This window comes from Ascaphus truei, chromosome 1, assembly GCF_040206685.1.
Source record: "Ascaphus truei isolate aAscTru1 chromosome 1, aAscTru1.hap1, whole genome shotgun sequence".
NCBI classification, from domain to species: domain Eukaryota; kingdom Metazoa; phylum Chordata; class Amphibia; order Anura; family Ascaphidae; genus Ascaphus; species Ascaphus truei.
The window spans coordinates 111,924,635-111,938,334 of NC_134483.1; the positions used below are offsets into that span (position 1 = coordinate 111,924,635).

The 13,700-nt window shown below is 39.8% G+C and overlaps 1 protein-coding gene across 2 annotated transcripts in view; it reads right to left on the minus strand.

Moving 5' to 3' along the window:
- Positions 1–7,638: 7,638 nt before the first annotated feature.
- PCSK1 (proprotein convertase subtilisin/kexin type 1) overlaps positions 7,639–13,700 on the minus strand; it is a 69,456-nt gene continuing 63,394 nt past the window's right edge. Inside the window, exons 13-14 of one of the 2 annotated variants that reach the window (XM_075593322.1) lie at positions 12,678–12,839; positions 7,639–11,177 (exon numbers count right to left, since the gene is read on the minus strand). In XM_075593322.1, coding sequence (XP_075449437.1) covers positions 10,842–11,177; positions 12,678–12,839 — 498 coding nt within the window. In that variant the 3' untranslated portion in view covers positions 7,639–10,841. The remainder of the gene's footprint in view (positions 11,178–12,677; positions 12,840–13,700) is intronic. The other variant, XM_075593319.1, reaches the window with a different exon arrangement.

The window sequence follows — 13,700 nt, forward strand, 5'->3', positions numbered from 1 at the left end:
CTGTGTCAGCAAACCGCCACGGTACACTTCAGCCTGGAGCCGTCTCGTCACTTCCGGTCTTGGGGCCGTCACGTCACTTCCGGTTGCGCCGCCGGTAGGAAAACAGCTACGGATACCCAGGCACTCTCTCCTTCTTGATTAATAGGTCACGCTCAACGCGTTTCGCCGTTCTTGCAGACGTCTGCTCCCCTGGTTTTTTCTTCCTATGTTTCGTGTGGACCTTGAAACAGTCCGTCTAAGGGTTTGAGTGTTCTTATTTTTATTTTTACTTTGTATTTTGTGTTTACCTTCACATTTATATACATAGTTTTTCCATTAAGTGTTTATATATTATTCACTGTGTTTAGGTATTGAGCGCCATCTTGTGTGTTCTATATATCATTTCACTGCTTACCCTCAGTGATTTTAAAAACTTGCTTTTGAAGCATCTGAACATCTTACTAAGTACTCTGGTTCCCCTCCAAAATGGATGCAGGTCATATCTTTTGTATAGACTCATATTCCTTCAGATAGAACAGCTATGTCTAATAAATCCAAATTCTTCCTCTTCACACCTCTTCCTTAACCATACATTAAAGTATTTAGTACGAAGAGTCCTGCCTTTCACACCCCTATACACTGGCAATACCTCTGAAAAAGACACAGAGAATGCTTCCAGCCCAAGAGCTGTCCCTTACTCTCTTATCTCCTATTGCACTATCCTATTTCAATTACATCTATCTTTCCTCCTGTCTTGCTGCCTTAACAATTCTCAGCAAGCACCTCTTATTCCTTTGAGCTGTATTTCCAGGTAAGCATCTTAACTCCCTTTTCCCCTCACTTCCTGCTCCCAAATCTATACCTCTCACAAGGAAAACCCCAAAGATGCGTTGCCTCCTTTTCTGGGATCCCATTTTACCTGACTGTTTCATTCCTATTAATTGCTTCTGTGGAGCAGTGCCACCCTGCTACTGCAGCACTGTAACAGGGGGAATATAAGACACCAGCCCTATGCCTGGAAGACCTATGTTTAGGTCTGCAGTGCAGCAGTGACCGGGTTAAAATTCAGCAGGGATAAGGTCTTGTTATTTGGTCAGGTTCCAGCTGCCTCGTTAAGGGGCTTTAAAAACCCAGGCTGCTCACACATTTCTGGCTGTCTGAATCAGTGAGAGACTGGAGCGCTAGAGGAAAACTGCTTGCAACAAGGCCTGTCTTTCCTGTGATATCTGTTTGCTTATTGCTACTCTGGACTTTAAACAGCTCTTATGCCAAAAAGTCCTGATCAGGACTTAATTTTCTGTTCGTTTACATATGCTGAAAAGAAGCTGTATTATTTTTGTATGTGATATTTTGAGGCTAAATAAACAAGCCCATTCTAAGAAAACCATGTGTTGTTGCATTGACCCTGCAACATATGCTGCTAGCAGTGGGATACTGAGAGGCCCCTGGATTTAAGTGCCACATCAAACAAAAAAATGGAACATTTAAAAAAAAGTTTCTGTGCTAACAGGCCAAACAACAGCAACTAATGATGCAGGAGCAAGCCAAGCAAAACCAATTACTACTGCACCAGCAAGCCCAATGTCAGCAGCAGGCAGCACAGGAGGAAAATCAGGCCAGGAAAAACTGGGAAATGGACAAACTACTGGTTCTGCTGCCTGACTAGAACTTCCAAATAACCTCCCGGTTCTTCTGTGGAAAATGAGTCCAGCTGAGGACCCAGAGGCTTTTCTATTGATGTTTGAAAGGTTGCCAGGGCCTAGGGCTGGTCTTTAGATCACTGGGCAACCGCTCCTCATAGGAGAAGCCCAGGCCTCATATCACGGCCTACCAACAGATCAGGCTATGGACTATAAACATGTAAAAGCCGCTATACTGGATCGCTTAGGCCTGACCCCAGAGACCTACCGACAGCAGTTCTGGAACTTGAAGAACACCTCAAAGATGAGACCCTGGGTCCTAGCTCAGCATTTACTGGACTTGTGTACTCATTGGATACAATCCGAGCAGCGCACTAAGGAGGCGATTCTCAAACACTTTGTTTCGGAACAATTCCTACAAGTGATAACTCCTCCCGCACACTGTTGGGTAAAATGCCATGCTGCTAAAACCCTAACTTTGGCTGTCCAGCTCATTGAAAACTTCCTTGGGGCAGAGGACCAGGAGAGTGTCCTGGGCGTGACGGATCCAACTCCACCAGCGCTGGCGGTTGCCCAAAGAGGGAGACCGGACCAACGGGTAAACAACAACCCATCCACACGCAACCACCAAGTCCCACGAAAGGAGCAGTCGTTCCAGCAATGGAGAGGTCCAAACGTCGGTCCCTGCCGAGACCCTCATCTACTTCCCGTTCTCGGCTCATTGCCAAATGAGAGAGACTACAGAAGACGTCGCTTGCAGGACTTATCCAACTACTGTCTCCAGAATTCGGTCCATCTGAGCGGTCTCCGGTGAGAGAGACCTCTCCATGTTCGGCCTGTGGGGAACAAGGACACCATGATATGGAAAGTCAATAGATGGATTGTTCCTTCAGCAGGACCATCACCTCTGCCCTCCCCAGAGAAATATGCAAGCCCTGGCTACTCCCAGTCATGATTGGGGGAAAATTCATCCAGGCCCTGTTGGATTCAGGCTCTTGTTTTCAAGGAACTTTTACTACCTGAAATACTGAATGTATACACAGGGATATAAAATGGTACCCGACGGCCAACGTCCTACTGCAGGTAAAGGGTCGGGAGGCCAGCCTAGAAGTATGAGTCGCTCCTTGGCTCCATGCCCCCATTTTACTTGGCCGAAATTTTACTTGGCCGATATAAATGTCCATGCCCCCATTTTACTTGGCCGATATAAATGTCCAAAATGTTTGGTCCAATATGAACATGTTCAAGTTCAGAGAATAGAGTAGATTGATCTGTGATTGTTTATATTTGCCCCAGATATGCAGCATGAAGACAGAGGCAATTAAATTTTCTCTAATATACTGGCTCCCTCTCAGGAGGAGCCTCATTCTCTGGTACAGGAGAAGCCCAGTAAATTGTTACCCTTCTCAGCAAATCTATTTCCCAGTAGACACCGGGTTCCAAAGACTCGGAGGCAAAGACGCTATGACAAACAGGACTGGTTGCAGAAATCTGGGACTCAAGGTGGCCATACTAATATGCAGAAGTCACAGGTAATGACTGGGGATGGCCAGAAAGAGGGAGAGATAGGGCCTTGGGATTTACCAGAGCTATGTCACTCTGAATTTTTCCAGAGGCAGAGGGAAGACCCAGTCCTTGCCAGACAATATGAGAAAGTGGTAAAAATTGATGACCAGATATTGAATGCACAATGGGTAATGGTGTTACCTTATTTTGAATTGTCAAATGATATTCAGTATAGAGTGATCAGGCACACAAAAATAGGGGAGGTCACCAGACAAATCTTGGTTCCTAACGTGTTTGTTAAAACTGTCTTCACCCTAGCCCATACTGTCCCTTGGGGTGGCCACCTCGGTGGAAGATAAAACCATAAACCATATTTCATTCTGGTTCTATTGGCCAGGGATGCATAGTGATATTGCTAAGTTATGTGTGGTATGTCCTGAATGCCAACAAACCAGTCCGAAGGGACAAAAACCAGACCCCTTGGTTCCTTTACCCTTGGTCTCAATTTCCTTAGAGTGGATTGGAGTAGACTTGGTAGGACCTGTAGAGCATTCTGCGAAAGGACACAGGTTTATTCTGGTAATAGTCAACTATGCATGTTCTCACAACCCAGGGGGAGCATAAAGGAAAAAACAACAGAGAAAACACAAACTAAGTGCAGACTGTATGCTACAGTGTAACAATGTGTGAGGAAACTTGGCTCTCGTGTGCAGCCTACTCACAGGATAGCAGTAAGGTAAGGGCAATAACAGGATCTATTGCCCTTACCTTACTGCTATCCTGTGAGTAGGCTGCACACGAGAGCCAAGTTTCCTCACACATTGTTACACTGTTGCATACAGTCTGCACTTAGTTTGTGTTTTCTCTGTTATTTTTTCCTTTATGCTCCCCCTGGGTTGTGAGAACATATATCGATCATCTGGGACCAGTGAAGATAGTCCCTTCCAGAGGGTTTGAGCAGGGGTTACAACTTCTTATATACACGTGTTTTTTGCACTATTATTTGTCACTTATATTCACGCACTTTATTAGTATTATTATAAGCTTATATTTATTCACTTATAAATTGGTGATCACTAGTATTGTTTCAGCGCCTGTTTTTACACTATCACTTTGTCACAATAGTCGACTATGCAACAAGATATACTGAGGTGTTCCCCCTGAGAACAGCAACTGCGAAGCAAGTAGCCAACAAATTGCTACAGCTGTTCTCATGGGTCGGACTTTCCCAGATTATGTTGACAGACCAAGGTCTACATTTTATGACTAAACTGATGCAGGATGTCTTAAAATTACTAGAGGTCAAGTCAGATCGGACAAAGATTTAACTGAACTCTAAAAGGTATGTTGAGAAAGTTTGTAGATTCGGAAAAGAGATCCTGGGATGAACTTCTCCCTTTTCTGCTGTTTGCAGTGCGGGAAGTTCCCCAGGCCTCCACGGGATTCTCTCCGTTTGAACTACTGTATGGCAGCCAACCCCGGGGTGTCCTATCCCTCCTAAAGGAGTCCTGGGAGGAACAACAGCCCCCTTCTAAGAATACCCCGCAATATGTATTGGACCTTAGGAAGAACCTAGATGTAGTAGGCCATTTTATTAAGGAGAATCTTAGATCAGCTCAAGACAATCAGGAAAGACATTATAACCAAAATGCTCTCATGAGAGTGCTTCACCCGGGGGACCAGGTGATGTTATTATTACCCAGTTGTGAGAGCAAACTCCTAGCAAAGTGGCACGGCCCATTCAAAGTACTCTGCCGCACGGGTGATGTGGATTACGAGATCTCTCAACCAGGGTCCAGGAAGGGTAAACACATTTACCATGTGAACATACTAAAACCCTGGAAGCTGCAGAGGTCTCTGTTCATCCACCCAGTGGAAGAGGAAATGGACCTGGGTCCTTAGCCCCCACAGGGGAACACCATTGGTGACGATCAAATCCCTATGGGTAGCCAGTTGTCCTCTGAACAAAAAGAGGACTTGTTAGAAATATTTAAACAATTCAATTAGGTTTTTCTGATTTACCTGTGCAAACAAATTTAGTTTCACATGTGATAGAAACAGCACCTGGGGTACAAGTACGTTCTCGTCCTTACAGGTTGCCTGAAAGCCGCAATGCCCTGGTAGAGAAGGAGGTGCAAGACATGCTAAATTTGGGCGTGGTCGAGGAATCATGCAGTGAGTGGTGTAGTCCAATAGTCATGGTCCCTAAAGCAAATGGAAGTTAAGATTTTGTGTGGACCTAACAAAAGGATACTGGCAAATACCTTTAGAGGAAAATTCTAAATGCAAAACCACCTTTGACACTCCGATGGGTTTATACCAGTTTGTGACAATGCCATTCGGACTGCATGGAGCCCCGGAAACATTCCAGAGACTCATAGATAAAGTGCTGAGACCTCATAGGGCTTATTCCGCAGCCTACCTAGATGACATTGTCATTTATAGTAAACACTGGCAGGCCCATCTAAATAGGCTGAATGAAGTCCTCAGGCCTGTATGAGAGGCAGGGCTCACAGCCAACCCCAAGAAATGTGCCTTAGGTAAGGTGCAAACCAAATACTAGGTTATGCCGTGGGAGGTGCAAAAGTAAGGCCACTAGCTGACAAGGTAGCTGCCCTGAAAGACTTTCTGACCCCCTGAACAAAACCACAGGTACGCTCTCTATTGGGTTTAGTAGGGTACTATTGGTGATTCATCCCTAACTACTCGGACGTTGCCGCACCACTAACAGACCTCACAAAAAAGTGTGCCCCTACACAAGTGGTATGGTCTAGGGAATACCAAAGAATTTTTGAGGAGGTAAAACGGTGTCTATCAGAGGGTCCTATCCTTTAAAGCCCAGACTTTAATAGGCCTTTTATCGTGCAAACCGATGCATCAGAGATAGGGCTAGGGGCAGTGCTTTCACAACAGTTTGAGGTGGTAGAACATCCGATCCTTTTTCTGAGTAGGAAATTGTCCGGAGGGAAACAAACTACTCAGTGATTGAGGAGTGCCTCGCAGTAAAGTGGGCAATTGAGGCCTTGTGGAATTACCTGGCAGGAGTTCATCTACCTTGGTGACAGACCATGCTCAATTAAAGTGGTCACATTCAATAAAAGACTCAAATGCTACGTTGACCAGGTGGTATATGGCCCTCCAACCCTTGTCATTTGAGATTCAGCACAGACCGGGAAAAGAAAATGCAAACACTGGTTTCTTCTCTAGAGAAGGGGTGGATGGTCAGCTTCAGCCATGCATGGCCCTAGCCACACACTAACAGGGGAGGAATGTAACAGGGTGAATATAAGACACCAGCCCTATGCCTGGCAGACCTATGTTTAGGTCTGCAGTGCAGCAGTGACCGGGTTAAAATTCAGCTGGGAAAGTCTTGTTAATTGGTCAGGTCCCAGCTGCCTCGTTAAGGGGCTTTAAAAACCCAGGCTGTTCATACATGCCTGGCTGTCTGAACCAGTGAGAGACTGAATCGTTGGAGAAAAACTGCTTGCTACGAGGTCTGTCTTTCCTGTGATATCTGTTTGCTTATTGCTACTCTGGGCTTCAAACAGGCCTTTTGGGGAAAAGGGCAAAGCCCTGCTCAGGACTTAATTTTCTATTCATTTGCATATGGTGAAAAGGAGCTGTATTATTTTTGTATGCGATATTTTGTGACTAAATAAACAAGCCAATTCTAAGAAACCCTTGCATTGTTGCATTGACTCTGCAACAAGCACACAGCTGCAAGAGTTGTCCAGAGGCACAGATTGTGGAACAGGCCTGCAATGAATACAGTAATAAATCAGTGGATACATTTTGGTTGACCCTTACTGCACACCAGTTACTGTATTTACTTAGGGTTTAATTCAATATACTCTGAAGCGGTCGATCATCCGTAAACCCCTATTCACTTGAGTGGGGGTTTCTACCGATCGCTGTGTAATCAGTTGGTACAGAGTATATTGAGTATATTGAATTACCCACCTTGGACTCTCACAGTTTAGTAATTATGACCTGCTATACTTTCAACAGATAGAGCTGCTTTGTCCAACTTTGGGATCATGTGTCAACCGAAATGTTGTTTTGATGCAGGAAGCAATCTTCTGCTTGCAGCTGCATCATATATAAAAAGTTTTTTACATGTGATGCAGATTGTTACCCAGGGAGTTGTACACAGTATATGAGATCTGGTACACATATATACTTTCCAATTTTGATACACTACAGTGTAGTATGTTGGGTAATATAACTGCACTGCAGCATTGTTGATATCAGTAGAATGTTCTAAATAAATTATACTTTATTCCCAACAAAGGATTAATGTGTTATACCTTATCAATATACACAGAGGGGAAACAATTGAATTGGCCAAGGTTTGCAATAAGTTTTAAAAACTAACATATAAAGTAAACATATTAAAATGTATTCTGTGTTCGTAGACAACTTCTTTAAATTTGATAGAAATGTACTAAAAGAAACCAATGTTACATTTTCAATAAGTCCTGAGTCTTTAAAATGCCATTAATAGAGACAAAGGCCATGGATTAAATGCATGATTTCAATATTTATCTAGTTCAAGACAAAAGATTGCACAATGAAGCATCATAGGGTCTCATGTCTCCATCAGGAAATACAGTTTGCTACAAATCAATTGGATAATTTTTTCTTAGTTGCTTTCTCTTTATATCCGTGTAAAAAATCCTCTGTCGGCTACATTTATTTTTTTCATTTTAGAAGAATACTTTTGTTTTGTTTCTTTTTTAATGTTAAAAACACACACTCAGGTCTCTGCTTACACACTGTATTATGCTTATTAGACAAATTAAATTATCACAACACATCACGAACATTTTTCTTTGCTGTTGGAACATGCCATTTAAAAATACTTTATTTAATGAAATGGTTTCTCTCAAGAATTTTGTTTTTTTTTATTCATAGAATTTATTATGCCTTTAAAATCCTGATCTGCTTGATAAAACTTTTGACATATAAATATACAGAACCTGTAAAGAAAATAGAGTTTACATTTTTGTGATAAAATCCATACTGTATATATTTAGTTTGCTTTTAACATTGACACAAAACGCTAACAAGCACCAGTAAGTTTCTAAAGGGTAACTTAGAGATCGCTGCAGAGTAATAAAGCTCAGTAGTTGTTGTTTGCAAAATGGACTGAAAATGCACTGTAGTCACATTTTCATTCCATTTAGTGCTGTATCATTGTAACAAGAGATTTGCATATCTGTGCTGGTTCACTTCACAATTGATCTGACAAAAAACACAAATCTATGAAATGGACCTCGAGGTAAAACCCTATGTATTGGCTCTAAAATATAATTAGTATCATGCAGCCAAATGTCATGATGACTAAAATACAATTAAACAGGTCATCACCCTAGTAATCTCTTTGAGGGATTAACTGTATACACTGCAAGGCTAGTGATATACAGTAAATAGGGTCAGTTAACTATTTTCCTTTGGGGCAATAGATATCTTTACATCTCTACCTGTGGATGGCCAGCCCTGCAATTTATATAAAAAGTGAATTAAAGCCCCCTCCAGCAATGTGTAAAGTGCCTACAAAATGCTTTTGATTTATATATTATCCATTGAAGTGGAAAAGTTCTTCATATATTCCTCAAGCATTTTACGAGGACAGCTAAAGATATAGAAACAAAGGCAAATACATATACTCTGTGCCTAATGTAAAATTAGATTTAAACAGTTATACACAGTGGACCATTTTTACTAATCAGTCTTCTGCCATAACTGGCAGTATTCTGACAAATCCAACACAACTGGTTCTGAAAGACAACTTACAGCCCATTCACGTCAATTGGCCAGAAGGTGCATGGCAGAACACTGCTTAGTAGATATGGGCCTGTAGCTCATTTTCTATCTGTAATATGTTGTTTGTACAATATGTAGTATTAGTGTGTTGAAGAAAAGTCGCAAGGGAAGGTTTTATTATTTGCAAAACCATATCTGACTAATGAATGCTTTGGTCTATGCGTGCCAATTACAATAATATGTAAAGACAGGAAAATATTGGGTTTGACAGATAAATATAACATGAACATATTCAGTCAATGATTCAGAGTTATATGAATGTTCTACTATTATCATGGGTTATTGGATAACACATACAAGTAGCCTGTGGTAAGAATACAAAAATAACTAATACATGGGGTAGTATTATGCATCTTGTAAACATGTGTTACTTTCAGTAAGGAAAGGAAAGTCATGTGTGGTACTCTATGGAAAGGGAACAAAAGAAAAATGTTGTGCGTTTTACCAAGAATGATTTTGTCCACATTGGAGGAAAAGCTTTTTTTGCAATGAAAACATTTTTTATATCATAACCAGATTTTTCGTTTGGAACAACATTTTTATAGTGGATTATTTATTGGGGTGATTGTAGTATAATTTACTACATAAAAACAAAACATGTACAGATCATTGTGTTTGTACTGTAATGTTCCCAAATGAAGATGGGGTTAGTTGACAGATTAAGTTAATATATAACAGTATAATTTAAAGTGTAAGTGGGTCCTATAAAACATTGCAGCACTTTATGGCTAACACTTTAACGTTTAAACTTCTTGCTAACTTGAATTTCTGTTATTTTTAATTATTGTAATCCTTTTTTTTTTTTAATATGTGGCATTCATACTGAGTTTTTCATAATTATTTATTATTCTTAAGTCTTACAGATGTTGCAGATGTTATTGCACATGCTGGCGTGCTCACGCAGGGGAAGTGGCACATTAGCCCTGTCCCCCTTTTTACGTGGGGTCGATTCAAGACAATGGCCACTTCTCTTGCTGGCGCATTGTGTATATCCCGCAGCAACATGAGCGTGAGTGCAGTAATGTCTGCTACATCTGTATGAATGAAAAAAGGTTATATTTAAAGATGAAGTCCCCAATGTCAGTTACATTAGAGTGACACATATTTACTAAGGGTTGTAAGAAAAAGGTGACACAGCTTTTTTACGGCTTTGCACTGCTAAGTAAACAGTTATTGTTGGCGATTGATGCCGTTTGATATATAATATTACTCCAACATTTTTTAAGTCCTATATGCAATCATAGCAAATGGAAATAATAATATGCACAGACTGAAAAATTGTGTAAATGCTCTGCTTTATCAAGTACCTAGGATATTGTGATTTTACGTGATGAATTTAGAAGTGTTTCCAGTGAGCAATTGTATTCATTTTAGTAATCTGGGGCAAATCTAAAACAAAATATACAGATGTAGCAAAACTTATTGCACCTGCCCATAATGCAGAATATATGCAGGATATTCCAGATTTTCCATAGGATTCATTGGCAGTGATAACGCAGAATATCACAGAATATTCCCACCATAACGCGCCAGCGGGTGCAATAATCCCTGCTACATCTGTAATTTATTATATTATTGGGATTTTTCAATTTTTTTTTAAAAAACGTCTGTCCATGATACATTAGGTTTAGGCAAGATTTTGTAAATATAAAGGGTACAGGTAATGTGGCATATTTGGAGCCATGCCATTAGAATGGTATCTGCCTTTTAATTATTTAAAACATTTATTTGGATAATTAGATGATTTCATTTGAATCATCGAATTAAATTTTTTACTGCTGTCCTTTGCATCTTTATGGGAAACTAAATATTTTAAGATGAAACTAAAATGGTTGGAGTGATTGAGAGGCATGAACACTGTATTTCCAACGCCGTAGCGTATTCTGAACCTTAAGCTGTTTTTTTAAGAATGTTTAGCAAAGATTGCAACAGTCTATCATCTCTATGCTTGTAGGGTTTTTCATTATAGAAATGGTCAATATAGTTATTGTACATGTCGTTCTCTGAGTCCTTCGCATTTGACTGTTTGCTTAATTTATCCAAAGCGTAGTAAAAATTGTGTTTAGGAATATTTGTTTTCTCTGTCGATGCTCCATTTCTGCTGAAGGCATTTTTCAGAAGATGAATCATTGCTTGGGATTTGGCCTTTTCTTCCATTTCTTCACTAACAGGAGTATTTTCTGTGGCCGTTGGCTGATCTGTCGCAATATCTGCGCTGACATGTTCCTGAAATATTGAGTGACATAGCAGTTGTTAGTAATCATCAGTTTATCTCATATAGGCCTAGATATATCAAACTCCACTAGAAAGGGAGTTCATATTGTAGGGGGGCGGGGGGAGGGGATAACTTATTATTATTGAAGTTTTATGACCAAAGTCATAAAGATTGTGGTAATAACTTTGTCGTAATTTACCCCCCACACAGCCCCCCTCACTGAATTTCTTTTATTTTGGGATCATCGACTGCACATGGTGTCATAACATCTAAAGGGTTGGCAACACTCCTTTTAGAATGTAGTCTTGAAGGGGGTCTATGTACAGTATCAAGGCGGTGCAATGTTGGGGCAAAATAATTACACCAGAAGTATTAAAGAAGAAAATGTGGTACTGTTTTTTGCCCTGGAACTAAAACATTTTTGCCTTAATAGACGGACTCAAAAATGTTAAATATTGCACATAAAAACTATAAGAAATATGTAAAATCACATAAATCTTATTAACTGCCTCCTGACTTCTGTAGAGGGGCTAGACTCTGAATTCCTGTAAGAAGTGAACTGACCATTCATATCTCAGGTGATCCAGAGAATGATCAATTGTAACTTGTGAATTACAGCAGAAAGTGTTTATAACGTTTGTGCAATCATTTCAGAATGACAACATTAAAGTGTATATTACATGTTCATAAAAATATTATACTTTAAATAATTACTAAATGCAAAAAAACCTTTCACAGGCAAAAAGACAGCTTACTTATAAATGTCTTATTGTAGCAGCGTCCGATGTATTTAACTCTAATGCATGTATGCCACAGAAATATTTAGCAGATTTATAAAATGATCTCAGATTACAAATAACTGTTTCATTAAAAAGTAAAGCGTGTCACTGTTCTTATTTCTTCAGAAAAAAAAGTGAAAAAGTTTCAGCGTAAACATGTGAGGAAAAAAGCTCAATATCTGTTCCCTCCCTGTCTTATTGGGGTAGGTCTGAAAAAACAAACAATTTTCTTCAAGAAGTGTTTAAATCTCATGTTAGCTTTTATTCTTTTTCGTTCAAGCTCTTCCCAGCCAAGATGGTTATTTTTTTATTTATTTTTTTTAGGTGGGAGGGATAATTTCTGCAGATACAAGGAATATTTTTTGCTTCTCCAGCACATACCTGACAAGCAATTTTTACGACGTTTCAGTATACAACTACTAATTAGTCTGGGATTGATCATCTTGCTTTTCCAAATGTAAATGAGGAGAGATGCAATTTTTGAACGGTCCTGAAAACTGATGACAGATATGCATCGCTTGGGCTGTTTGGATTGGGACAAATATAGTATTGGTGTCCCTGGCCTATATATACTGCATTATATTGCTGCACCTTATGCACTGGATAAAACATTACTTACTAAAATTTAAACAGGCTGGCACTGGGATTCAAACTAACCTCCCATTCTCCTCCCTAACTTATTCTCTGGAATTGTGGAACACTTATTCAGAACATTCCTAGCAATGAAAATACCTTTCCAAATTCCACCATTCTCTCCACGCCTCTACGGTCATTTTGAACAACGTTGTAGGAAGTGTACACTCTGGGATGGGTCATGTGGTCAGGATGGGTAGATGTTCCATGCAGAATCAATTTCCAGTTAACGATTCTTCCTTCATTCTGCATTCTTCCTGACTGTAAAGTGAATGCATACGTTAATGAAATCATGATTATTATATTTAAACATTACATTGCTTTAGAGCCATATAAACTTATTTGTTTTCGTTTGCCGAAGTGTTTCAGTCCCCCCTGTCACTGAGGATGAGTTCAAAATAATACCAACTGACTGTGATACCTTCAAATCTGTTCACTATAATTTAAACTTATTTAGTTTATTAGAGTTTATTATTAAGACATTGTTAGACACTTACATTATCCTAATTTTAGACAGTTTTAAGAAACATTTTTGTGAAGGGAATACTGTACAAGACAACACCACTATGGGGGTTATGTTATATCAGTCAAAGGGGCGATCTGACCATTTTTAGCTGACAACCCCCATAGTAGTTAATGGGGAATTTCATCTGAAAAAGGCCTGGTCAGCCACCTTGACTGATATTGAATAAGCATCTGTGTGTTGCTGCGAGACAGAGGTTTGGCACTGGTCCAGAATGCATATCATAGCTTTAACCATAATCAGCCTTTATTAAAAAGAACAATCTTATAATATAGACACAAACACTATCTTCAATATGTCTGTTCAAAGTTTTTACAATTAGAGGTTCATGAACCTTTTGAAGCATATGTTAAAAAGCACCATTAGCTGTTTCACTGGCAACAACTTAATCTTCAGCAGCAGTCAATATTTAACCACATTGCTGGTTTTTGTTTGCCCTTTGTGACTGTCTCTGTTTGTTGTTTTTTTTTTTACACAGATCAGCTTGAACTCTTTTAGTTAGTGCTGGTTTTATCAACAATCAACATAATTAAGTCACTTCCACTAGAAACCTCTTGTGTTCAAGGATTTGTTTCTCCTGGAATGAAGAGGAGGATGAC